Source organism: Vespa velutina, chromosome 3 (genome assembly GCF_912470025.1).
Source record: "Vespa velutina chromosome 3, iVesVel2.1, whole genome shotgun sequence".
NCBI lineage: Eukaryota > Metazoa > Arthropoda > Insecta > Hymenoptera > Vespidae > Vespa > Vespa velutina.
Window position 1 is genome coordinate 2,395,431 of NC_062190.1, and position 27,355 is coordinate 2,422,785.

At 30.3% G+C, this 27,355-nt stretch overlaps 4 protein-coding genes and 2 non-coding genes across 17 annotated transcripts; 3 read left to right on the forward strand and 3 right to left on the reverse strand.

Annotated features, from left to right (window-relative positions):
* Nucleotides 1–139: 139 nt before the first annotated feature.
* On the reverse strand, nucleotides 140–954 carry LOC124947841 (U6 snRNA-associated Sm-like protein LSm7). 2 transcript variants are annotated; one of them, XM_047490518.1, is made up of 4 exons: nucleotides 794–954; nucleotides 692–703; nucleotides 449–632; nucleotides 140–350 (listed from the first exon to the last, which is right to left on the reverse strand). In XM_047490518.1, the coding sequence occupies exons 1-4, from the start codon at nucleotides 797–799 to the stop codon at nucleotides 211–213; spliced, it is 342 nt and encodes a 113-aa protein (XP_047346474.1). In that variant the 5' UTR covers nucleotides 800–954; the 3' UTR covers nucleotides 140–210. The 2 variants fall into 2 exon arrangements, with proteins under 2 accessions (XP_047346474.1, XP_047346475.1); XM_047490519.1 differs by lacking the exon at nucleotides 692–703 and having other exon boundaries at nucleotides 142–350; nucleotides 794–949.
* Nucleotides 955–1,439: 485 nt separating this feature from the next.
* Nucleotides 1,440–4,502, reverse strand: LOC124947839. 4 transcript variants are annotated; one of them, XM_047490515.1, is made up of 7 exons: nucleotides 4,400–4,502; nucleotides 3,850–3,881; nucleotides 3,649–3,765; nucleotides 3,377–3,563; nucleotides 2,942–3,298; nucleotides 2,450–2,828; nucleotides 1,440–1,897 (listed from the first exon to the last, which is right to left on the reverse strand). In XM_047490515.1, exons 1-7 carry the CDS (start codon nucleotides 4,472–4,474, stop codon nucleotides 1,845–1,847), a joined length of 1,200 nt encoding a protein of 399 aa, XP_047346471.1. In that variant the 5' UTR covers nucleotides 4,475–4,502; the 3' UTR covers nucleotides 1,440–1,844. The 4 variants fall into 4 exon arrangements, with proteins under 4 accessions (XP_047346471.1, XP_047346470.1, XP_047346472.1 ...); XM_047490514.1 differs by having other exon boundaries at nucleotides 1,440–2,828; XM_047490516.1 differs by having other exon boundaries at nucleotides 1,440–2,828; nucleotides 4,192–4,502.
* A 563-nt stretch (nucleotides 4,503–5,065) lies between these two features.
* Nucleotides 5,066–19,586, forward strand: LOC124947687. 5 transcript variants are annotated; one of them, XR_007100462.1, is made up of 10 exons: nucleotides 7,842–7,898; nucleotides 10,734–11,756; nucleotides 14,206–14,449; nucleotides 14,894–15,326; nucleotides 15,492–15,619; nucleotides 15,869–15,988; nucleotides 16,537–16,554; nucleotides 16,752–16,899; nucleotides 16,985–17,162; nucleotides 17,642–19,586. XR_007100462.1 is itself a non-coding variant. In XM_047490180.1 (9 exons), the coding sequence occupies exons 2-9, from the start codon at nucleotides 10,734–10,736 to the stop codon at nucleotides 17,079–17,081; spliced, it is 2,211 nt and encodes a 736-aa protein (XP_047346136.1). In that variant the 5' UTR covers nucleotides 5,066–5,358; the 3' UTR covers nucleotides 17,082–19,586. The 5 variants fall into 5 exon arrangements, 4 of the variants coding, with proteins under 4 accessions (XP_047346136.1, XP_047346134.1, XP_047346135.1 ...); XM_047490180.1 differs by lacking the exon at nucleotides 7,842–7,898 and adding an exon at nucleotides 5,066–5,358 and having other exon boundaries at nucleotides 16,985–19,586; XM_047490178.1 differs by having other exon boundaries at nucleotides 16,985–19,586.
* Nucleotides 8,246–8,317, forward strand: Trnaa-ugc. Its single transcript has one exon. It is a non-coding gene; the product is annotated as a tRNA-Ala (tRNA).
* LOC124948216 lies at nucleotides 12,130–12,291 on the forward strand. The gene has a single exon (XR_007100624.1). It is a non-coding gene; the product is annotated as a U1 spliceosomal RNA (small nuclear RNA).
* LOC124947685 (serrate RNA effector molecule homolog) lies at nucleotides 17,371–26,544 on the reverse strand. 4 transcript variants are annotated; one of them, XM_047490175.1, is made up of 17 exons: nucleotides 26,479–26,544; nucleotides 25,233–25,381; nucleotides 24,442–24,723; nucleotides 24,285–24,302; nucleotides 23,989–24,183; nucleotides 22,611–22,677; nucleotides 22,274–22,524; nucleotides 22,014–22,195; nucleotides 21,802–21,933; nucleotides 21,009–21,253; nucleotides 20,759–20,899; nucleotides 20,413–20,658; nucleotides 20,140–20,310; nucleotides 19,791–20,053; nucleotides 18,962–19,237; nucleotides 18,738–18,860; nucleotides 17,371–17,775 (listed from the first exon to the last, which is right to left on the reverse strand). In XM_047490175.1, the coding sequence occupies exons 2-17, from the start codon at nucleotides 25,352–25,354 to the stop codon at nucleotides 17,697–17,699; spliced, it is 2,793 nt and encodes a 930-aa protein (XP_047346131.1). In that variant the 5' UTR covers nucleotides 25,355–25,381; nucleotides 26,479–26,544; the 3' UTR covers nucleotides 17,371–17,696. The 4 variants fall into 4 exon arrangements, with proteins under 4 accessions (XP_047346131.1, XP_047346130.1, XP_047346133.1 ...); XM_047490174.1 differs by having other exon boundaries at nucleotides 24,442–24,735; XM_047490176.1 differs by lacking the exon at nucleotides 17,371–17,775 and adding an exon at nucleotides 17,958–18,468 and having other exon boundaries at nucleotides 24,442–24,735.
* Between the last annotated feature and the right edge of the window lie 811 nt (nucleotides 26,545–27,355).

Genomic DNA, 27,355 nt, shown 5'->3' on the forward strand with positions numbered 1-27,355 from the left:
AAAACAAAAAATATTTCTTTTCTTACCAAATCTATATTAAATGTTATTGTTGTTGAATAATAAAACATCCTTCTGTTTTAGAAAATTATATAAATTGATTTATATATATATATATATATATATATATATATATATATACACACACATACACACAACACATACATGTGCGTGTGTGTGTGTGTGTGTGTGTATATATATATTGACTAATATTTAACCTTCCTGTTGTATAAATGGATTTTGTATAGATTCCATGCCATCAACTGGACAAATAAGAACCACTGAAGTTCCTCTACAGACTGTTAAACCCAACATACGTGTATCTTGATTTAATTTGTAAGGATCATCAGGATCTATTCAATGAATTAAAAAAAATTTGTTATTTTTTAACTAGTCATATGGATTACTTATATTATAAAGAAATATTTAATACTTTTAATATGATACTCACCCCTGAGATATTCAGTAGTATTGTCAAGTACTAAGTTCAAGAGAGGATCATAACCTTTCAAAATACCTGCTGCCTCCCTCCCTCCGGCAAATTTGACTCGGATATTTTTTTCAAGATATTTAGATAAATCAAGAATACTTTCTTTCCTTTTCTTCTCCTTATGATCTCCATGCGCGTTTTGTTGCTGCAAAAACGTATTTTGAAAATACCGGAAAATACAAGGTTATATTATAATAATTTTACCTGTTTAATCGTCTGAAAGAAGATAGTGAAGATATATTATGAATTAAGATATTTGCATTATCTTCAAAGGATTTAAAAAGAATTATATTCTTATAAACTTACCGACATTTTCAGGATAAATTAAAGTAAACGAAAGAGCGTAGGAATTATTTCTTTACCGCCTAGAATTCAGCGAAGCAACAACATGTTACAAGCCTTCTCATTCGTCCCCACATTGCAGATTGGAGAATTGAAATAAAAGTGATTGTTAGTCGTATTAAAATTTTGAACAATAATAAAATACATTTTTGTAAAGTAACGTACAATACAAATGATTTTTAATATTTTTATTATTTTAAAAGTCTCTAAATAAATATTGTCAGTGTTTTTGAGAAATAAACTTTTTTACAATCGACAGAAATATTTTAATAATTGTACTGAATTATAATTCATCGTTTGGAAAATATATAATAATGCATTATTCAAAAATATAAGTATTTAATTCTTACCTCAATATCAATATTTAAATAAAATATTTCATTTTTATATATAAGAACATTTAAGAGAGATCATTTAATGTATTTTTAAAAAATGGTTGCTTTTGTAAACACATGTATCAATATACTATCCATGTGAATTTGTGTATCTGCGTTTTTGCATATGAATATATATATATATATATATATATATATATATATATATATATATATCCATTTACTTACGCAGAATTAAATGCTTGAAAAATATCAGGTTCATTGTAGTAAAACAATTTCGTAAAAGCTTGTATTTATTCATATTTGACATTATAAAAAAATACATGTTAATACATGATGTGTATATGAATGATGCAATATAGTAAAAGTGTTTGTTGGGATAATTTTGAGTACTTTATAATTGCTTTTTAACGAATGTTCATTACAATTTATGATAATATTTTCAATTTGCAAATGGCACAATATGGAAACACTTCTATTCTTTTGTTTGTATCAATCACTTTTTGCATACATTTGACATTATTTAAATAAAAGTGTACAATCTGTACATTATGATCTTGTGCTTGCTAGTAGTCACTGATAATATAATGAGTTTTCTCACTACTACTGACGGAATTAATATTGTACGTTAACTTTTGAATGATACTTATCATTGCTTTTTTCTCACTTGCACCTTATTATTATATTGTCCTGAACTTTTTTCTGGCTGGCTGCATGGATGGATATTGTATTGCTACAATTAAAATGTACAAGCATTGCCAAGAATTTAGCTTGAAAATAAAGTAGCTTATATCTTAATTTCCTTGTTTTTTATAAAATAAGTTTCGATGTATTGTTTGTATATTGGCAAAAAAATTTATGTAGTAAATATTGACTATTCAAAATCTACCATTATAACATACATTAGACTGCGTAGTTTTGAATTGTATAACTTGCTATATGAAGAGCATTTGTCGAAAAGAAAAAAGAATTTTATATATCTGTCATACAGCAATGATAACATTGCATCACTATCATTTGCTTTGGTATGATTTAGATAATATCTTGTTAATGAAGCTAGTAGATAAATGTTACGAGTACTAAAATAATTTCCTGCATAACATTATATAACAACATTTTTTCCAACCACATTAAAAAATATGTAATTAAATGTTTTGGGCATGGATGATTGAACATTAATTATGAGCATTTTATGTTGTTTTTTAAATTAATCAAAAATATCGTCATGTAGCTTGACGGCTTTCTTCTTGTTCTGAAAGTAGTGGAATACCAGTTAAATGTTCACCATTATTATTTTCCGTTTCATCCTGCTCCGATAGCAAAGGAACTATTTGTTGATTGTTATTATCTGTTTCTGATGGCCGTCTGCTTTGTCCTGGTAAAAAGGACATAGGTATTGTACCGGATGGAGTCGTAGGCGCTGATCGTGATAGCCACCGCTTCGTTTTATTTCTTGAATTTGGCAGTCCTAGTGGCATATACATTTTTCCACGCATTCTTCTTGTTCTATATGATCCAACATCGTTTGGACTTAAAGGCCGTTGCTGTATAGTACCATTTACATTTGAATGCAGAAGTTGAGGATGGTTTTGAGAAGGCAAAAGTGTGGTATGTCCATTAGGTAATTGTGGAAGCTGTTGAATTTTGTCTAGCAACTCGCGTAGCTACAATATTACAAATAGATTTAAATAATGATGTTATTAAAGTAATTATCGAATAATATAAATTTTAAAGAAATAGCAAAAACTACTTTATAAGAATATGAAACTGTAATTACCTCTATTGTAGGACTAGTAGCCCTTGGCGGCGAACATGGTGATTGAGCTGCTAAACTCGATATGTCTGATGTTGTTCTATGATTAGCCAATGAAACAACTGATACAACATCTCCATTTTCTTCTCTTTCACATTCAACTGCTGATAATTCATCAACACTGTTGTTACAAGAGTACGGTGGTGGAATTATAGTGTTTGCTTCGTTTACAACATTGCACATAAAACTTGAACTCAAAGAATCCAATGTGCTTGCATGAGATAAAGATCTAAAATACCGCATTACAAATCCTGATGTTCCCTTTCCATTATTTTCATCATATCCAATTACTAATGGATACAAATCTGGTTTTGCAGTAACCTGTGCAATGATATAAAAATATTAGTAAACCTAACAATATTGGAGCAATAGTTCCATTTAAAAGAAAAAATAACATACTTCATTATAAGGAGGTGGTAATGCTTGCACAAAAGAACTGCAACGACTATATTGTGGTGGTGGATACCAAGGAGCTGTAGATGCTCTGTCAGAAGAACCACAGTCTTCTATAATGGTAGAGCGACGTCGTTTCCATAGCCAGCAGCCAAAAATTGCTGCTAAGGCTAAACCTGAAAGTACTGCTGCCCTGAAAATAACATAAAAATAAAATATTGAAAATTAAATTTTTCTTAATTGTTTTTTAGAAATAAAAAAGAATTTATTTTACATACCATAAATACCAGTAGGTCCAAATCAGAAAATTAATCATCCCTGACAAATGAGAGTGCACTTGCGGAAATACTCCGTAACAACAGCCGAAAGAACAGCAGTATTTTGGAGGAGAGCAACTAAAAGATGATATATCACTTACTATAAATTTGTTTTGCATATTTCAATAAATTATATAAACGATATTTCATATTACAACTTACACATGCCCCCCATCGCATAGTTTAGAAGAAGCCTTGAAAGATAAAATAAAAATTATTGATTTTTGCTATATATATACAGAATTTCTTTTATTTAAATATAAAGATATGTTTATATCATACATTATAATCTAATCATCTAACACAATGTATTAAATCAATATAAAACATTCTCAGCATTGAATTTGATCGTTATTTCGTCTCTGTTGCGATGAAGTTTTTTAATAAACAATCTCGAAAGTTCGCCCCTAACTCTTTTGATATTCCGTCGTATGAATCAAGCCAAAACAATGAACAGACAATCGAGGAAGTATCGTTCTCTTGAACGTAATAAAGAGAACTTACGTATGAATGAAAAGTACATCGAGTAAGAGTTCATTGTCTAGCAGAACTGTGCGTGAAACCGACGTATTGATCGACGTCAAGTCGAAGGGAATACGATACGAGAGGAGACTCGTGTGTGAGGATATGCACTAAGTTCCTACAAATCTATAGCATGTAACAGCGTTATATGTTTTGGCTGCATCATTATGGAACACTGCGCTGTTCTTACTTGATCAACGAACAGTAGTGTCAGGAGTATGGTCGGCACAAGTACATCAAACACGCGGCCTGCAGCTTGCACCATAATTCTAACACAGACTGCACGCCGTCGCGCTTCGATGTATGCGTTTATATATATATATATATATATATATATATATATATATATATACATCACTATTCTTTATGTTATATATGTAACGCATAATTGCAGAATTAAATATATTCCAATAATATTATACGCGCACGGTGTTTCAGCAAGCACTATTTCTTTGAATTTTAAATTTCTTTAAATAACATATATCGATAATGCTTGTTCATTAATTTATAAAATTCTCTCATTTGAAAACAAACAATTGTTCCTTAAAATATAATAATATATTTATTTCAGAGAAGAGAATACCTTATGAGTAAATATCAGTATGAACAATGTTAATATAACAATTTATTCTCAGAAAAATCTCTTTAAAGTATTCAAAAGTAAAGAAAAAAAAAAGAAAAGAAACGACGCGAATTCTTTTAAAATTAGCTCGTTGCGAGAAATGCAATGATTGGTGAGATGGTTAATAATTTGATTACGTTATATCCGTTTCAGCGTCGGCATATCTGATTGGTTGCTGTGTTTTGTTACACGACCAACGTCTTCCATACCGTCGTCGTTGGACATCGTAATCGTTCGCTGCTCGCAGTAATGCGGCGTGAGTGCGTGGATACGTACATAGGTCGATTTGCGCATGAGAACAAGATATCATGCCATTCGCTGTGAAAAAAGGGCGCGCTTACGAAATGTGACACATTTCGTGTGAATACAAATGAAATCGTATTATGAAGATATCAACGTGACTGATCATCAGATTTCTTTGCGATTTGCCAATGAGGATCGAATTCAACGACGTCATGATTTTCTTTGGTGCGAATAGAAGATGGTATTACTTTCGAGAAAGATGAGTTTTTCGTGAGAAACCAAAAGTGAGTCGAATTAGTTATTTTGTATTCTCCAAGAGAAAAAAAGAAATATTTACGATCACTAAATATTTTGTTTTGAAACGATGTTTTCTCCATATATTTAAATATGCATATAATGATTTCATTCAGTGATCATCATCGACGGCACATATATTCATTTAAGCATTTTGATTATATATATATAATACATAATTAACTATAAACTAAGTATATATATAATACTATATACTAAATATATATATATATATATATATATATATATATATAATTAATCAAATTTAGAAAGAAATATGGTGTTAGTTACGTTAAATATTTATGCCAGTTATAAATATATTTATTTATTTAAAATACGTATTTATGTTTAAAAGTCTAATTTTTATAAATCAATTCTGAATCATTAGATCAGAACTTGTTCTAAATTAACTTTTTTTTCTTCGATTGTACGAAAAAATATTTATCGACATGTTGGAGTATAGTAGTTGTCATATAGTATATAGAAGCAAATACGAGTATGACCCGTTTTATTTCATTCTATCGATAATACCCGGCTCGTTCCGCGACTTTAGTCAAGCTATCATTTGCGCTTATTTTTTTTTCTTTACAAACTAATATCTATTTTCTTTTTCTTTTCCTTCATTATTTTCTTTTTTTTTCTTAATAACGTATTTATAAGTATATTTCTAGAAGACTTGTTCCTTCTCCCCGTGTCATTAATTCGTCAGCATACTTCCGTGAGATAATAATGTTTCGTGATTGTGGTTCTAGTTCAGTGTAATCGACAATGGAGTAAACTTCCTCGCTTATAAACAACGTCAGTAAAAACGATTTGTTTCGATACATAATAAGTAACACGTTATATTAATATAATAATGCAAAATATTCTTACGAAATATACCCCATTCTTTCCTATGTGAAATTTTGTTTCATTGATCCGACCATTTAATTGAATTGTGTAACTCATTGGATCGTGAGACCATTTAACTCGATCAATATATATAATATATATATATATCCTCATTACAAATATATATATATATATATATATATATATATATATATATATATAGAGAGAGAGAGAGAGAGAGAGAGAGAAGAGAGAGAGAGAGAGAGAGAGAGAGAGAGAGAGAGAGAGAGAAAAGTAACACAAGAATTTCACGATAATCGATAATCGAAAAACTATCACTAATGACATACACGATGATGGTAAAATTGTATTTAACAAATTTTGTAATGACGGAAGTTTAACTTCGCATTTTTAATCTAATATAATAAATATAATAAATATAATAAATATAATCCGTGATATCTTTTTACACATTACCAAAGAATTATCGAATAAAGATCTATATATAAAAAAAAAAAAGAGAGAATGCAACATTTTTTATGACGATATTTCATTTATAGGATCGCGTGGGTATTATGGATAGTAAGGTAGACGCATTGCTGCCAGGTGTAAAATAAAAGCGGGAGTAACCCTCCAGTTTCAAAGTGCGTCCGAGCAGAACGCAACTCGGGCTTTTTTATCTCTCTCTCTCTTTCTCTCTCTTTCTCTCTCTCTTTCTCTCTCTTTCTCTCTCTCTCTCTCTCTCTCTCTCTCTCTCTTTCTCTCTTCACAATGTCAGCTGGCCCAGTCGTTTGTTAGTTTTTTTATGTTTCGTCGACTGGAACGTCGCACGGTATAACTCTCATCAGACATATTGGTTATTACCATAAGAATTTTTCTTCTGCGTTGTCCCCGCTTTCTCTCTTTCTCTTCCTCTTTCTTCTTTCCTTCTTGATAATGAACTACATCCGACGATTTTTCTATAGTATTAACATATTTTTATACATACTGAGGCAAAATGAAAGAAATACTATTCTTATATATCTTTCTATGTAAAAAAAATGTAGCAACGATCTCGTATTTGATTGGACAAATAAATTCAATAATAAAAATAAAACAAAGGAGTGTACGAATAATGCTCCAGGAACATTGGAAGAAAATAAGATGCTATTTAAGATAATGTTCGACTGGTCGGAACTTATTATTATATGAATGTAAACGTGTGTGTGAGCAGGCTCTTTAAAAAGTACAATAAAAGCCTCGTAGTATAAAAAATTATCAATGTTTCAACCATGAAATTATTACGAGGACAAAGGTTTTTATCTCTTTTCTTCTCTTTTCTTTATTTCCTTTTTTTCTTTTTTTATTTTTTCCCCCTATCTCTTTCTCTATCTTCTTGTTTGCGAACACACACAAGAAGTTATAAATTTTATGATTTATTTACTTTGTTTGTAGTCAACATGCAGAAAGTAAAAAGAGATAAAGTAAGGGTTATTTGAGAGATATCCGTGGAAGAACGCCGGGTTATTATAACCGACCGAATGACTTACGGTTGTGTGTATGCCAGTGACGTGTAGTCATCGTTCAATGGTTGATGGCGATAGCCCTTTGCTTGGACCCTATACTTAGTGGATAATCGACTCAATATACTGCACTTATTAGCGTTATAATAAGGTTTATGTCGAATCCAAAGAATTTTCAAGGTTCCCTCTTTCGCTTCGTAAGTAGTAGCCCTTTGTTGTCTTTTTCCTCCTCCTCCTCCTCTTCTTCCTATAGATCATTTTTGGTTAATATTCATGGAGATGATAATGCCCATTACAAATACTTGTTTACGCTCGTCTCGGCAAATTTATCTATAGAATTTACGTGAACATAAATTATAGATGTTATGTTTATTCGATTCATGATTAGGTAATCTATTATCTCGTTTAAATTAGTCGTGTATTTTGATTAGATAATTATTTCTTTTTTCTTCGATGACAAAACATTTTTTTATAATAATCATTTAAAAAGTATATAAAGAATAAGAAGTCTTGAAATTCGAAATAGTTAGAGATAATCTCATCGGGGGATGTAGCTCAGTGGTAGAGCGTTCGCTTTGCATGTGAAAGGCCCCGGGTTCGATCCCCGGCATCTCCAAGTTTTTTTTATTTTTTCTATATTCAAATGTTGAAAGAATTTCGATTGACGACTGATATACGTCACACTTATTTTTTTTTTTTTTAACAATATAATTCTTTTTACTTGTTCATCAGGAAAATAGTTCAGTATTAACACGTGTAATATTATGTATTGCGATAAAAAGAAGAAGTGAACCGTCAAATAATTATGGTTTTTTCTTAAATGATTCTATTTTCTTTTCCTTTTTTTTCTTTTCTTTTCTTTTCTTTTTTAAGTTCCTTCAATATGTTACATTTTAGTAATGTCAAATGCCTGTAAAAATTTCTTTTACGAATTGATGATACAACGGCATATGGTACGACACGTGCTGCGAAATAACAACCGGGTTTGCTCATACGTAGTGGAAAAGTAATACATAGTGCAAGGGAAGGAACGATCGGATAGGGTTAGTCTCTAGACTCTATTTTTGTGGAGGAAGGGTTCACTTATATGTCTATGTACGTTCGTATATATGTAAAGTATACTTAACGCACTTGTAGCCGACTATGCATCACGTATAACATTGTAGTGTCTCATTGAAACTACAGAAACGAAATACTTCCTTAATTAATCACCATTTGACCAATTATGGAAAACATTGGACCGGAACGAATTCGAGTATTGTAAAATACCCTTTACAATAGACCCTTTAGTTTAATAGTATTTCTTTTCTATTAGATGAATCTGATAAATATTATGTTAGTTCTCGTTAACGTTTAGTTTTGTTGTGACATGATGCATTAATATAGTTTTAATGAGATTATCGTATCAATTAATTGCCTTCGTTGGAATGTTTTAGATTGACAGAGCACTTTTGATTGAGATAAATCATAGAATATAATTACAACAGTGGCTAGTTTTTTCCTTAACATTTTTATTAATGTCGATTGAAATAATTCGTTTGGATTTTATTTAATTTGAGAAAGAAACAAAAAGAAATATTTCTTTTCTTTTTAATTGTTCGACGTGTCATTACACATGAATGATATAGTTTATTTCGAGTGTAAAGAGAGAAGGCAACCATAGAAGTATAATGAGAACAAATTATCTGTCGCTTCGGTTAACTTATTGGCGCCTACGGTTACCTCTCCTCGTGGCTCACATTCCGTTTGATATCTTCTGGTGAATCAACGAAGAATCAAATTCCCTTTTTCTGTTTAATTCGTTTATGCATATTTACATTTTCCCTTATTTAAACGAAAGATAATTAATTGCAATCATAACAGGAGATGTAAAGAAAAAAAAAAAATAAAAGGGAAAAGAAATGGTTGGAAGATTTCTTCAATAACAAAAGCGGATCTTCACCTTTGTGAAGGTATGCCATGGAAAAGTTCTTTGTTAACTACATTGAAATGCTAGTTGAGTGCACAATCCTGTTACTAATGTGCAGTGCGTCATCTCGAAATATCTTTCTAAGAATGCTATTGGGTTGTACCTTGCGGACTTATAAAATTAATTGAATTTACGATGATTATTATAAATTTCTAATCAAACATATCGAACTTATTGAAGAAATAAATATACATGTATATTTATTACATATAATAATATCGAATAACAATAATATGAATGAATAATTGAAAATACATATAAAATTCGTTTTCTTTTCAAACGAAATTCTTCATGGTTGGACTAAGGTTGTAAAAGATCTACGCCAACCGATGACGTCAGATGCTTGCTTGGGATCAATCGGAAAGTCAAGTCGCGATAATTGCAACAATCGCGCGGATATATTACGAGCGGACTCATCGCTCATTCACTTTTAGTTGATTCATGTCTGGTTTTGTTTTCTTTCTCTCCTTTCTCTCTTTTATGTAATGCAACTTAAAATACATTTTCATAAACAAATTTTACTTTGACAGAAATTGACAGGACAAGCTAATGAACAAATAGGATTGTTAAAATTGCAGATGCATCATGACGCAATATTAATCCATTTAACGATCATAAAGATCATCGTGGGAGCGTCAAACTTTTTCAATACCCACATTCGATGAACGTTTCATTGGTATTTCGAATCGAGTTAGCAAAGAGAAGAAAAATTAATCGTTTAACGGGGACACAATAATTGGCAAACCGACGGTTAACGTAGCTCGCTAAATCATTAATTATCTCTGGAAGCGAACCTTTTACCCTTGTGAAATACGTATAAACTTATACGATTCTGACTGATCGAAGTGTTCTATAAAATGTAATAAATAAAACATCCGTAGACAAGCGCGACATTTTAAACTCGCTGAGTATATTGAATCGATACATACTTTTCTTTTTATGCTTTACCTTCGAGTTTTGCATTAAGAATTATGGATCTTGATCGAGTTACTCGAGAAAAATCAATTCGTTCCTTCGATAAAATTAATCTGGGAAACTGAACGAATCGGTTTCTTTATTTCAGATGGAGAATCAAGGCTTCGAAGGAGAGCAATATCGCAATAACGGAAGCAGTTATTTTATTCACACAGATTCCGCGATACATCCTGACGTTCACGTTTACGAGGACATCGGTCCAAGTCGTGAAGAATTCTGTAGAATTTCTTCCGGTTTCCTCGAAGAGTCAGCTCGTTCGAAAGTCGAACAGAATGGTCGTTCATTTATAACTTCGAACTTTAAGAACGACTCGGCTGAAGGAATTCGATCGGAATCTTCTCAGTCGATTTATTTCCAACGAAATTTAACGTTGCCTTTTCGCCGAGGACTTTTATCGTCAACTTCGTCTCCTTCGACGAGTTACTCCATATGGGAAAAGAGATGGAAAAGTAGTAAAGAAAAGAAAGATCCTTCGTTAGAAAGAAATCTTTCTGATAATCCACGTTCACGGGAAGATAATGGGAATAAAAATAGTGCATTATCGAGATTGCGAGAAGAAGATCATGTTAGGGCAAGCGAAAAATGCAGGAGGAAGGATTATAAACATTGTAAAAATAAAGGTAACTCTGTGAATTCTGAGAGTCAGGAGAAGATAAACGCGAATGATGAGAAAGGTAAAGAATCATCATGCTCGTGTCTATCGAACGAAACAATCCTTTTCCAACACAATGACAAGTTCCTTCCGCTTTGTCACTCATTGTGCAAGACTACCGAAGAATCCACGGAGTTTACGAGACAAAATTCTTCTTCCATTGCGATATTTTCGATCTCAGAGAAGGTTCAACAGCAAAAGCAAGAGCAATATCATCATCGTCATCATCACGAACAGCAGCACTTACCATCGAGAGCACTCGAATACCTGCAGTACGATAGAAACGACGTTGAAACGAAGCTCGCCCACGTGTTGGAAACTAACGAAGATAAGGCGCTCATTATATCGAAGAGAAGTCAACCAAATATGAGAATAAATTCGATTTACACACAAGATCATTGGTATGCTAAGGAAGCTCCAATATTTTTCACGGATCTTAAGGAATCAAGTACTTTTCAGGTGAGCGAGATACCTTAATTTCGTTGAAGAATTTTTATAAAATTTACATTTATTATTGACTTATTTATAAATTCTTCATATCTCTCTTAATGGTCTCTTTATATTAGCTTATATTTTTAGAAGTAACTATCGATTGTCGTTGATAAAACAGTTTAATAAAGTCAATTAACTGTAGAAAACAAAATAGAAAAGTGGACAGGTAAAAATGCAACCATTTCAACATATGGAAGTGTTCCCAAGTAATGCACCATTTCTGTAGAAACTTGGAATTAGTTCGACAATTCGCCGCCGTGTGGCGCAAAGTGGATATGTCATTCTCGAAAGCAAAATAGTTTCTATATGGAATAAGTTCTAGCTTGTTGGGAAGGAAAGCATACTTACCTGGCGCAGAGGTTACCGTGATCAAGAAGGCGGTTCCTCCAGGGCGAGGCTTTTCCATTGCACTTCGGTTAGGCTGACCCTTGCGAATATCCCTAATGTGGATATCTCGGGCGTATAATTTTTGGTAGTCGGGACTGCGTTCGCGCTGTCCCGGATAATAAAATATCTAAAAATAATCGTTAAAGTTCAACAAAAATGTTACCAAACCATAGACGTATCTGATATGTAACATATCAACTAATATATTCATGGTCTTTATGACTTTTTCTTCAGATTTTTTTTTAATAGAGTTCAAAAATCTCTCTTATTATAATACATAAACCTTTCTTCTTGGTAATAAGAGAAAAGGTTTGGTTTATTCATCTTATTTCTTCCTTGAATTAGATCCCGTGTAGTAGTTAGTAGTAGTAGTAGCTTATTTATACTTCAGACTTCTCGCATGGCAAAAAACGGGGTTAATTAATTGCAGTTTTGAAAGCGATCTCTCTATGCCTACTACTTATTACTTTCTTGATCATCGCACAAAGCTGACTCTGTGCTTTTATGAATCGACGCTCTGTTATTATCGATAACAAATTACGGTTAGTAATATGCTTGGATAATTCTTTTCAATCATCTTTGGTTATTAATGAACAGTATGCAGTATTTTTAGAGTGTTTTATATTTAATCAAGATATCTCCTTTCCCGTTTACATTTCTTGAGGATAGATTAGTTTTAGTATGAATAACGAAGAGATTTAAGGGTCTCGTGGCTTCTATGTCACGTGTTACGAGGATTGCATTTAGTGCATTACCATCAAGCACAAAAGTGGTTCATAGTGTTACATCAGTATTGCACACGTGCATGGTTCTCGTGCCAAGTCTTACTAATGGCACAGCAGGAGATTTTCTGGAAGGCTTGTCGAGCTTTGATAAGCAAATTATTATCTGCCATTTAATTGCTATCCTCAAAGCCATTTCTCGCGTATTAAGGACGTCTAGAAGATGAAATCATCTATTATTTATTAATTATCACCTATTACTTATTAACATAATTAATATATGTTTTTTGGACAATGTCCATGTAACATGCTAATTATAATAATTAGTAATATCCATACTTAATTAATTAATGAAGAAAAATATAAAATCATTAGACATACGTGTGTATCAGTTTCGATAAAAAAAATTAATAAACAAATTGAGTTAAAGAAAAATAAGACCAATAAAAAATAAATAAATAAATAAATATATATATATATATGTACATATAAATTGTGTATATATATATATATATATATATATATATATATATATATATATACATATAAATGTGTATATATATATATATACAGGTATTATCCTATAAAGTCAATGCCGTGCTTGCACGGTTTCAGCCTGTAAAACTTACACGCGACAGCCATTCGGTCGATTCTTGACCGAAGAAGATGTGGCCGCTTTAGACTGCTCTTTGCTCGCAAAGAAACGAAACGGAGCGGAAGTGGAAAATATCTATCTATAGCCAGACAGAAGTGTGGGCTGTGTGTCTGGCGCTCCAAAAGTGCGTCGGCTCATCGACGGCGGTGCAAAACTTAAATGTCCATCGGCTCGCTCGTGTACATTTTATACGATGTTGAAAGTGTTAATCGAAGTTTGGAAATACTTGGCCGATCTCTATAATCAAGAAACGATTTAAAGAAAAAAAATAAAAAAGGAAAAGAAAGATCTAAAAAAACAAGTGTAATCTTTGTCAAAATATCGTGTGAATTTGTAGTTGGGGAAAGAATGCAGTATCGATGGCCGAGCTCAAGGTGCAATATATATACATATATTTGTATTTTGGTATTATACATATTATACAAGTTTTGGTTTATATGTTTTATAATAATACTATTTCGTCATTCACATTAATTTATTAATTCATATATATATATATATATATATATATATATATATATATTTGTATTTCGATATTATACATATTATACAAGTTTTGGTTTATATGTTTTATAATAATATTGTTTCATCATTCACATTAATTCATTAATTCATTCGTTATTTAATTTTTTCCCTTTTTTTATTATTTCAGAGGGCTTATTCCCTCCCAGTACGAATGCAAACTCCTACTTCGCAAAATCGGGTTAACTTGCGAAAAAGCGTCCGTGGCGAACCACCACCGGATCCAGCAAGACTTCACAAACATCATCGCGGATGGACGTTACATCTTGCACGACCACTCGAAGGATCTGGCTGCAATAGATCTTTGATCTTCTTATTGGTCCTTTTATTGATACTTCTCGGAGTAGGCGCTGGTGCTCTTTATATCGTCTTCGGTTAGTTCGATTATCTTCTAGTAAATACATTATTTTGTTATTAACACGTACTTACGTCAAACGATAAGAATGTTCTTCTTATTGATCGGCATGCGTTATTAATTTCTTCTATACTTAAAAGAAAGAAAGAAAGAAAGAAAAAAAACAAAAAGATAAAGAAGATACATGGTAAGTCCACGCTGTGATTCGACGAAGCGTACCAATTGCTCGTACGAGATGAATTTAACCGCTGGGTCAACAGAACATTTCCTTTAACTACCTCTCCTCTTGTTTGTTTCCTTTTTTTTTCGTCTTGAACGCGTGATCAAATTAAAGTACAGTCAACCAAAAATATATATTAGATATTTATTTCTTAACTTTGTCATATATATATTCCGAAAAATTTTTAATTTATATCTTAAAGAATAACATATTTTAACTTTTTTTTCTCGATTATACTTTTAGAACCGCAAAAACTACAAATTATTCAACTTTATCTGAAATCATCGAATGGAAACTCATCGATGCAAAACGTCACGTCCGAGGAGTCTTTCAATCAGGTTTTCTCAAACGAATCGAAGAACGTGCCGATGAGAACACCAACGACAAGTACCATTCACATGGCCGATGTATTTTTAAACGTCGACCTGTCGTTCTCCGATGATACTCCATCGCTGATCACGAAAACGGAAACGGAAGCATCGAACATTGTGCATGCGAATACTAATTCAACGAGATATTGCGATGACTGCTTGAGTGGAGAGGTCTGCGTTGGTTTGGTAGATGAAGAAGTGCCTATTTGTAGAATCGGTTTGGATCCTGAAGATCCAACAGGATGTGCTGGTCTGTGTATTATCAACAAGCAAAGATGTCATCGTCTTGACATCGATGCTTTTAGGTACACATAAAAAAAAAAATTTTTCGAAATTAAACGTTTTTTTAATTTGATCGTTAATTTATCTAAGAAAAAATATACACGTCGATCTATTTCTATTTTTATACGTATTTTCTTTTTTTTAATTTTTTTTTTGTATTTTTTTGTATTTTCTATTTCTTTTCAAAGATGCGTAGAGATAGAGCACTACTGTCTAAACGATGAGTGGACTTGCGTGAATACACTTTGTATTCCTATGGAAAAACGTTGCGACGGTCATATGAACTGTTACGATCACTCTGATGAGTACAATTGCGGTGAGTATAATAAGATATAGCATTGGTTTAAACTCGAATATTTTTCTATTTCATTTGAAAACGTACCGTATTTTACCGTATTACCCCAGTTTCCTTGTGATCTACAAATTTGTCTACTTAACGGCTTGCCTAGTTTTACATTGTTGCTTTGCGAGGCTTCTGCTCTTCCTATCTTTCATTCCTATGATTCGTCTTATTATAAAATATTACGATATTATTTTCAATTTTTTATGTGATATTTTTTTTTAGATTGCAATTCAGAGACGCATTTTCAGTGCGGCAACGATACTTCTTGCCTACCATTGGAAAGGAGATGCGATGGTAGAATAGATTGTTGGGATGCTAGCGATGAAATTAATTGCACCTTAGGTAAGTAATTTTTTTTTAATTCAACGTACATGAAAGTATATAAATATAAATATATATATATATATATATATATATATATATATATATATGTGTGTGTATATATATACATATGATAGATTGTATGCACAAGTTGGCTTTTTTTACGGAACTTAATTTGGAAATTCGACAAAAATGATAATATGTAATCATTAAACTCTCAGATTAGTACTTCGTATAATCACATGTAAGAATAAACGCTTGCGTAGTTTTGTATATAATTAGTAACTATGTGTAACATTAACGATGTGTAACATTGTTGTTACGATATTCGTTATGTTATATCTCGTTGTTCTATTGAAATATAATTTTTTTATCATGTCAAAATAATTGTATACTTCTGATTAGTTATGTGTGTGTATATATATATATATATATATATATATATATATATATATATATATATAATTTTAATTATAATTTTTTATATATATATATATATATATATATATAATTTTTTTTGTATAGTATATATACATCTTTCACTATGTTTTTTGTTTTCTTCTTCGTAGGTCATAATTTTGGTCGGTGTGAGTACATATCGGTATCTTGAATGCACGAAAACTTTCACATGTAAATCAATGTAGCACTTGATATAACATTGATATTTAGCTTTTTTTTTTGCTTGACCCTATTTAACGGCGATCTAAAGTATAAAATAACATCATGATTAGTTATTTATTTATTAAATCATTCAACGATAATTAACAAGTAATATTCCTCTTAGCATGCCCATTGGAAAGCGAATTTACGTGCAGTAACGGGCAATGTATATTAAGGGCTCGATTTTGCGATGGATTGGTCGATTGTGCCGATGGATCGGACGAGCCACATGGATGCGAGGGTCGATGCAATAAGCATGAATTCACATGCCAGTAAATTTATATCTCGTTTGTTTATAAAAAAAAATTTTCTTCTATATTCCACACAGTTCTTATCTAAGTTTTATATTTTTTTCAGAAATAATAGATGCATTGCAAAAGGTGCAAAATGTAATGGAATTGATGATTGCGGAGACTATAGTGATGAAAGACATTGCAAAGATCATGTTATGTAGCATTTATAAATCATGAAAAAATTTACAATGAGCAAGAAAAAGTTATGATACATATACAGTATTTTATATACAAATAATTATGTATGTATGTAACGTGTATATATATACACACACACGTCTTGTATAGATAGTATAATAATCGTGAACGGATAATGAATATTATTAAATAAAAGAGTACTAATTACTTCACAATAAGTTTATTTGTAAATTTCAATTTTTACATAAGAGACTAATTAGTTCATATTTGTCATTATTACATAAATATAATCAGGAATATTTGTATTATGCATGTATTGCAAAAAAAAATATTTATTTTATCAGTTGTTTTAATTTTAAAAATATATGATCAGAATCATAATCATAATTTTGTTCTATGTATTTATATATTATTACCAATGATTAAAACATTAAATACTGGTACTTCCGTATGTGCTATATTATTAATATTTAAGCATTTTTCAATACAAGATGCTTTATAAATTTTCGAAGCCCGATTAAATAAGCTTCTCGTGTTAATGTATTTTACTATAATTCTTAATATCGTTATTATATATATACAGACATTAAATATGCACACTTGCATTTGGATGTTTCATTGTTGAACAAGTGAACCCCTTATAAAAATTCGTCTGGTTCACGTGGGGCATCAAGGTCTCGATAATGAATGACAGGTCGGAAATCTCCTCCACCGCCACTGTAATAGTGAGTATTAGTTTAGTCATTTAATTATAAATAAACAAAAACTGTAGAATGTTATAGAAATTTATGTTGTAATAGCAATATTTATATATATATATATATGATTGTATTTGTATTTCGATGACCAACCAGCATAGGAAACAAATGGAAATGGGTTTATAATAAAATCACAAATAATTAGTAACAAATAGTTTTATTTTGTTGGTCACATATAGTTATAGCATCGATTGATCCTAGTATTCTTTGAAGTAAATAAAAATTTTGTAATTTATTTTCTTCACTTGGAAAAATAAACATATATATATATATATATATATATATATTTTTTTTTTACGAATATTTGGATCTCGATGAATTTTTAAAATAAGAGTAAATAAAAATATAAAAAAAAATAGTTGTGCTGATTTTGTAACACATTAGTTTTACAAATGAATTTATACTGAGAATTGCAAATGGCAGTGAACAATTTTTGTATTTCTATTCTCTTTTTTCTTTTTTTTTTTTAGCGATATTGTGTTACATAATCCAGATATAAATCTGTTGGCACAAAAGACCAGACATTTTAAAAAATTTTATTTTATTAATGCAAGAATCAAATGGAATTAAATAAACTTAGAAAATGTCCATGTCCATCTAGTCCAAGTCATTATAATTAATAATAGTTCTTGAAGTTGAATCTGCGGCGACCCTGGAAACATTGTTTTTACTTTTTTCAAAATGTTCCTATTTTGACTGGATTAAAATATCACCTGAATATATACTATATTTAATACGTAAATATATACTATATTTAAGTGTTTCATTTATTCGACATAATATTCTTTAATACATTGCGCAAATGCTATATATAGAAGAAAAAGATTAAAAAGATTTGCGAGTTAGAAATATAAAACAAGACAACATACAAAAATATCGAAAGATGAGGGAATGCGTATAATAGAGAAATTCATGTCTTACCTTCCTCTGTTAAAACCACCACGACTGGGACGAGGCATTCCAAATCCTCCGCCAAATCCGCCACCGTAGCCGGAGCCATAACCTCCTCTGCCTCCTCCGTAACCAGCTCCATAACTTCCAAATCTGAAGACAAAGAATAAAGGAATTTCGAGATATATAATATGCTTATAATTTTTTTAACATTATAGTTATTACGATAAAAGTGTCACTTCAATTTTACTTACGTTGTACAACCGTATGGATTAAAACCTTCACGTGGTCCTTCCCTAGGCGATACTTTATTGCCAGGATGTTCTGGAAGCTGTGGTCGTTTTGGATCTTTCAGATAATTATTAAAATATTCTGCTTCAGTCATAACTTCGTTAACTTTCTCTGCGTGTTTATTGAATATATGTTTACGGATAAAATCAGGTCCCTTGAATTTTTTTCCACTGAGAGGACACAACCATTTATCTTTCGATAATTCTTGCGTGTTCGCTTGCACAAATTTTTCAACTTCACTATATGTCATCGAGTTAAGGAAAATATTTGTGAACCAAAGATATTACGGTGATCTATTTCTTTCCTTACTAAAATCATCAGATTATAGTCACCCGACAAAATTCTGTTTGAATTAATAACGATAGATGAACGTAGTATATCTTAATATCTTCATGGCAATCAACGTTCCTTATCTTGGCATATATTCACTTTGTTCTATATTAACCCTTTAGAGATATGTTTGATCTCAGCACAGTTATAATTCAAAGCTACAATTTTTACCTTTTAATCAAAATAAAATTATTAATATATAGACAGTTAAAAAGATGTAATAATACTCATATAATTAAATAAATTTTTTTAAATCATTGTGATCATTGTACCATTCGATAGAAAATAATTCTCAATAATATATTACTTATATATCCGATAAAAATATGACTAGAAGGTTAATTTTACATAACTTAAATAAGAAACCAATAATTTTGTATAATATGACAAAGTATCAAATGTTACATTTTGAGACTATAACGAAAGAAATAATCTTTCTATAATAAAATAAAAAAAGGATACGCATCGGCATTTTTAGCACCGAGTTTATCAAATTCTTCAGTTGACAAAGTCGCAACAGGTTGTAGGAAAGCAGCCATTTTAGTTTCAAAATTACGACAGTATTCTTGTAATTCGGTACTAGTCACCTTAGCTGTGGGTGGAGAACCTCTAACGTGCATTATTCCACATCTATTCGGCATTTCATCTTCATTGGGATATTCACAATGATTGTAATAATCTACCGAATGAACTACTCGTAAATATAATACCAATCTATCTAGTACCTAAAAATAAAACTATGTATATATCTTTATGATCGAAGTATAAGAAGGTAATCATTAAATTTTTATATAGGTAAAAATGTCATTACTTTAATTAAGGATGGATCTCTCTCAATCGGTCCATCTCCATCTCCTCCTAATTGACCTTCCTCTTGGTCACCGGACATACCTAACAATTCTTCTTCTTCTGCTGATGCCTCCTCTATCAAATAGTCCGTTATATTTTTCAATACTGGATTTTTCGAAGATAATCCAAAAGCCTAAAAACGTACGGTTTCATATAGTTTCGTAATCAGAAAATTAAGTTATAAAATAATCGAACATAGAAAATAACAAAAAAATAAAAACTTTTGACGACTTACAGCTTGTTCAACTTCACTTTGAGATGTTGTATTTTCTTTATTATCATCGTTTTGTTTGTTCGAATTTTCCTCTTTTTTTTCTTCATTCCACAATCCTACACGATTATCTAAATTATGAACAATCTTTGCGCTAAGCTTAATGTCATGTCTAATTATTTGCTTGTGAGAGGTAATTCCATTTATTCTACGAATACGACGTGACAGATCTCTGTTTACAATAGCGCCTAATTCACAATCTCTTAGCTGCTCCAAAATAAATAATATCCGTAAATATATGTATACATATATATACAGTACATTCTTAAGTATAAAATAGTAAGGAACTAATTATATATATTATACTTACTCGTATATTGTTTAAACTCCAACAGATTTCTTTTATATTAACTTGTCTTTCAAATGAGACCCAACCACGTCGAAACCATCGTCTTTCCGGTTGCGGATCGGCTATTGCAACCCGCAAGAAACCAGGAAAACGCTTACACATCTAATAGAACATCCAATTATGACTAATAATTTGGTCGAAATAATCAACAACAACAAGAAAAAATAATAACAAAAGTAATAATAATTTTCAATTAAAATATATATCTAACCGCTTCGACTTCGGCTTTTGTAATAGTTGGTGCCAAATTTCGGAGAAAGATACTACTAGTTTTATGAAGTGCCCTAGGTTCCTTTTCTTTATCTTCACTGGCTAAATCAATAACAGCCTCTGGCTCAATTGCAGGTTTTTTAGTTTCTATCGAGTCAACTTGCTCTGTTTTTATTTCTTCCTTTTCTTGTTTGATACCTCCATCCTCATTATTATCATTAACGACATCTGTCTTTTCATTTTCGGCTGAGAAAAAACAATTAAAAATATTTAAACATTTTATAAACATATATATATATATATATATTGTGTGTATATATATACACAATATTATAGAATATATATACAAGAACACATATTGTCAGAAAAGGAAAAAACATAAAGATCTTTGTGAAGGGAAGAAAGATAACCAACAGGAAAAGACGGAAGAGGAAATAAAACAAATGAAAAACATAAACAAAATATTAAAACATATCAAAAGGAGGAAAAAAAGATAGAAATAATAAATAAAATAGGGCTACAAAAATGCAAAAAAGTATTTCATGGAGCTGCTAGAAAAAGGAAGAACACAAGAAACAGAAAGAAGAGAATATAATATTTAGATCATGTAGGTATAGCCATGTGCCAACACTTTTTCGAGGTAAAAGGCAATAAAATACAACTACTAACTACGTATATAAAATAAATTATATAAAACATATAAATAAATTTTAATGCATGTAGGTATGCATATATATAAATGCATGATGCACACCCACACACACACAAAATATTTGAAATTTATAAATATTTACGTGTTTCTGCTTTTGGAGTATCAGCTTTATTGCTGTCACTTCCTGAAGAGCTACTACTGCTGCTGCTGCTGCTACTACTGTTACTATTTGTTCGTTTTCGTTTCCTCGTATTAATTTCTTCTGATTTTTCTTCTACAATAAAACAAAGTAATGATAGCGTGTATAAAAATAACAACAAATCTAGTACGATAAAGCATGTAATGTAGGCATACTTGTTTCCTCAGATTTGAAGTTTTCTTCCATATCTTTTGTTTCTTCTGCAGATACTTTTATTTTCTCAAGTTCATTTACTGCATTTTCATTTTCTTCAACGTGTTTTACATCAGCATCAGCATTCTGCCCATTTTTACATGATTTTTCTTCAAGTACTAATTCGTCTGTTTTAACATGTTCACTGAAACAATCGAGGTATAATATCACCAAATGTTTCATTAAAAGTTCGTTCATTGATCAAATTTACATGAATTCATACTTCTTTTCAGTTTGTTGCTCCGTTGTAGATTTATTTTTAATTTCACTTTTCTCTTTATTTCCCGTATCCTTCGCAGTTATAGCATTTGATGGTTTCATATCTAAAACTTGTAAATCTTCTTCCGTACCACCTTCCAATTTAATTACAACAGCATCTAAAAGACGCAACAATACATCTCCTTGTTCAGCATCAACTGAAACATTATCTATTTCCCCTGTTTGAAGCATATCCATAAATACTTCAACGCGTTTCTAAAAGATATCATTGAAAAAGGAATTATATAAATCTATAATAATTAATAATTATAAAATGAAATTGAAATATTCTAATTCTATACCTTAAGAGCTGCGAGTTGTTCTTCTTTTCTCTTCAGAGATTCTTCTGGATGATATTTTATTTTGAACCTAATAAATAAATACAAATAAAATTATTATTTTTATATATTATTTTATTGAATATATCATTATTTATATATCTTTATAGTATAATATAGTTGTTGAAGTTGAAAGGCATTTAGTATTAAGATGTAGATATGTTTTTAACAATGGTATAATCACAAGTCGTGTACAGCTGAAAACGATCTATATAGTATTTATACAGCAACAATTTATAAATTTATATCAACTAATATCTTTAAATGACACACGATAGTGTTAATAATCTTATTGTATAGTACTATCATGTTGAAAAAAATAATAATTATTTAATAATATTTTTTAGAATTAATTTTATATATAAAGTAAGATGTATATTTACATTCATAGATACTTCAAATAACGAATAGGATGCAGCAAGAAAATTGCTGTTATATTATTACAACATATATTACTTATATTAATAGTGAAAATAACTCGAAAGATAGATAAAACATGTGAAAGTAGTTTTATATAAAACATTTCAAACCATTTTCTATTCGTTCCAGTCTTGGTCTAAAATAAAATTACAGTTTCAATAAACTAAAATGTATGCTAATATTTTGAATTAGTATTACAACATGACTGCATATCAACATTTTCAGTTACAGAATAAAGCCTCACCTGTAGTGTCATATTTTTACTTGCATTCAGTATTCTCGTTGACACAGTCTATTGCAATGATAGCATAGATTCAAAATTTAAAAATAATTAGCGGGTTTAGAACGCGGCCTACGTGAGCATGTTAGGGCTTTGCGCGCCCAGCTCACATTCTGTTCAACTACCTAATAAACACCTCGATTCTTCTGCGATGCGCGAAACGCGAAATTTATAAAATATCGTACGAAAAAATAAACGGGCGAGATGACCTGTGCCCAAGGTATAAGGCGGTGGCGGCTGTATGCTGTAGGGATAGACAAAGTTGGTCATATTGTTTGAAATTAGCTATCACGTTACATCTGCAATTATAAATTATGATTCAAATAATCCTTCCAGATAGCTTTGTGCCTATTAAGCATTAAGTAATAATATAATCTTGAATTTTTCAATTTCTAATAAGTGCTTTCTTTTTTTAATTTAAAATAGTTAAACAAATCTTTCCTAAAATTCCTATAAAATTATTATATAATGATATATTCTATCATGTGACAGCCATTTAAGAATTTGAATGTTTCTATCGCGCGTCTCACAAATACATCACATTTTAATACAGACCTTTACTATAAAAATTAAATTGCTAACAAATCTCCACAATGATAATTTTAATATAAGTAATATCGTAGAATAATTATATTAACATACCATTCTTCATCTTTGTGTGCTACAAAGAATTCATTGAGTTGCTGCCTTCGGAATTCCAGTTTGTACTCATTATAGCGCTTAATAGCCTCTTCATCTGTAATTGTGTCTTCTTGAGTTCCAAGAAATGCTTTGAAAGACATCATTGGTGGTTGGGTCTCGACATTTGAGTTGCTGAAATTTCCAGCCACCTCACGGCTAAAAGCACATTTCAATTTAATATACAAATTTTTAATTTCATATTTTAAGTCTTAGCATATTGTCACTTATTATTTGTTTATTAAATCGTTATATTTTACCTTAACTTAGCTAAAAGTCTAGGAGTTAAACGACTTCGCTTTCGCATTATTCTCATGTGTTTCATCCAAATTTATGACAATTTAATAATTAGTTTCACATTTAATACTATATTCTAAATATAAATATGGATGTATATAAAAAATGGAATAAACAAACCTGCTACTGTTACCATGGTTGCCATAGTGATGGTTACCATGGTGAAGAGGTGGATAATGATCTGGACCCCAAGTGCTTCCACCACCACTACCACTTCCACCACCGCCATAATAATCATGTCCATATCTTGGTCTATCATCCCAATCAACTCGCATTCTTTTCATAGGTTGTGCTATATCTTGTGATCGTGCTGGACTGTAACGATCACGTCCACCTCCTCCACCACCACCACCACGATATTCACGATAATCAGGCCTTTGCCTAGGACGACTGGACCATTCCCTAAAATAATCACTATTTTATATTTTTTTTTGGTGAAAGTTTCCCAAATATTTAATTATATAAAATAACTTTTAGTAGAATTGGATTAAATGTTATCAAAAGAATTAATTACGCAGCATCACATTCTTAGGATATTATTTGTAAATCATATGATTTTGTCTAATTTAATGTCTCACCTTTGATTAGTAACATTTTTCTTATATGCAGGAAAGGTAGTAACATTAGGGAGAGGGATATGCAAATAAGGAATAATCAAGGGCTTCTGTGTTGGTAATTATAAAATATAAAAGAGTAAGTATATCAACTGAATTTTGATACTGCAGTGTGAAATGTATATATTTATTACCTTCAACTTCAAATTATTTTTCCTGAAACCGATTAATATCATATCTATGTTACTGTTTACAAGGAACAAAATATTTTGTCCATTTTTCCCTATTGTATTTCGATGTGTATGATTTTATTTTGATTAGCATTATCTATTTTAATAAGTAGATACTTCTACGTACCTATCAACCCAATCATCTCTTCTACGATCATCCCTGCGCCCTTCACGAGAATATGATTCAGTTCTTTCACCTCTGAACTTATCTCGTCTTTTTCTATCGTATTCATCATCTGAATCTCCCATTTTTCGTATAATATTTATAAAAACGTTCTGTAATTTATCAAATATTAAAATAAATAAAATAAAATGTATTAAGATGGTACTGCTGTATCAAGATAATTACAAATATATATATATGCAAAAGATTTCAGAGATATTAATAAAGATAAATAATTTTATCAATATAATTATTAAGACTTTATTTCTAAGAGACAGAGAGAGAGAGAGAGAGAGAGAGAGAGAGAATTTTCATTATAAATACTATTTAAAAATTTTTAACTGTAATGTTTTTTTGTTTACTCCCTTGAATGGAAATGATGAGATTTGTTTGCACGAATTCTTTGTTAGAAGAGAAAATTCTTTATCAATTTTGACAGAGTATGTTCGTTCGATATTTAAAACGTTTAATTACCATATTTAGAAATAGTTTCTACTAATTTGTATAAACAAAATACTTAAATCATCAAGAAAGTTTGTAACTCATTTTCTTATTATATATGTATAACAATAGTAAGCATATTGGTTTTAGAAATAACAAGTTCATCATTAATTTTCTGTAATTCCAAATCTCATCACCTAGTTATTTTGCAAGCTTAAAGTAGTATAGTTCTGTAGTATCGATTGGACCGAATATGAAGAAAATGAATTAGAAGATAAAGGATTTGAAAGTTACAATGCGTGCAGAACTGATAATGACATGATGATATAGATGAAATAAAGATACTGATAATATTCCTAGAATTAGAAAACGTGCCAAGATGCTAAGTGACGATAGTATAAGTGTTAACATCGCACGCATAATTTCTATAACTTTATAAATAAATTTAATAGAAATAGAAATATTTTAGTTTCTTGTTTCTTTTTTTTTGTAATAATTACGGTTTTTCTTGTAACAGTTACGACAAAATTCAAATAATCAACACAGCTACGTTTACTTTAAAATAAATTGTAGGATAAGAGGTTAACCTTTTTTATCAATGGTACCAATATTAAAGTTAATTCTCGTTTCAAAATTTTGTATATATGATTTATGTAAAATGTTTTAAATATTATCTGAATAAGAAAAAATACTGTGATATAATGTAGAATAGAATATAAGATTTATATAAATGAAATATATTAAAATATGAAAAAAACTTCAAACTCACCTATGTCAAGCACGGAATCCAATAAAATTATTCATTATGGAGGACTATGAGATTTCGTACAACGGCCTCTACTGGTAGCGTGGAATATTAACAGTAATCGCGTTTCACGATCGATATGTTCCAACTCATCCGATAATATGTGATACTGACGTGTGAATAAATTTTTTTTTATTATGTTATGAAAGTTTTGTTAATTTTATAAATATAATAAGCTTATACATCAAATATGTATATAATGTTTTATGGAATAAAATATTTATAATATTACAAAAAATATTTTGATGGTTATTTTATTTTCTTTGCATATCAACCAGTTTAGAAAAACATTTTAATTAAAGTCAAAATACTTGTATATTTTTTAATACGCAAACTATTCCTAAATCAATTTATTATAATTTTATATTAATAATATTAGTATGTCAATAGCACAGAGTTTTCTTTTAAAATTACAAGAGTAGACAAAAACCTTGATATATATGATACGAGTACAATGCATCATTATCGACGTTCGATATCTATGTGATATTACTGAAACAACATACTCATAGATACAATCTTATTTTAATTACTTTAATTAATAATAAATTGCTGGTGTTGCATTAAACATGTAATTCAGAAATAATAAGAAATGCGAAATTTATATTATATTTGCCAATCGATAAACTAAAGCAGACAAATTGATGTCACAGAAATTGTTATATTCAACAAATTTCTATGATCAAATAATTGATTGCAAGATAAAATTGAACATAATCAGAATAATTATCGAACGATGTAATAGGAAGACGTGTGGAGTTAATAAGGAGATTCGAAATTCCGCGCCTCGGCGAGTACGAGACAGTGGGCGGAGCTTTGCCCCACTAACCGGTTCCCCCAC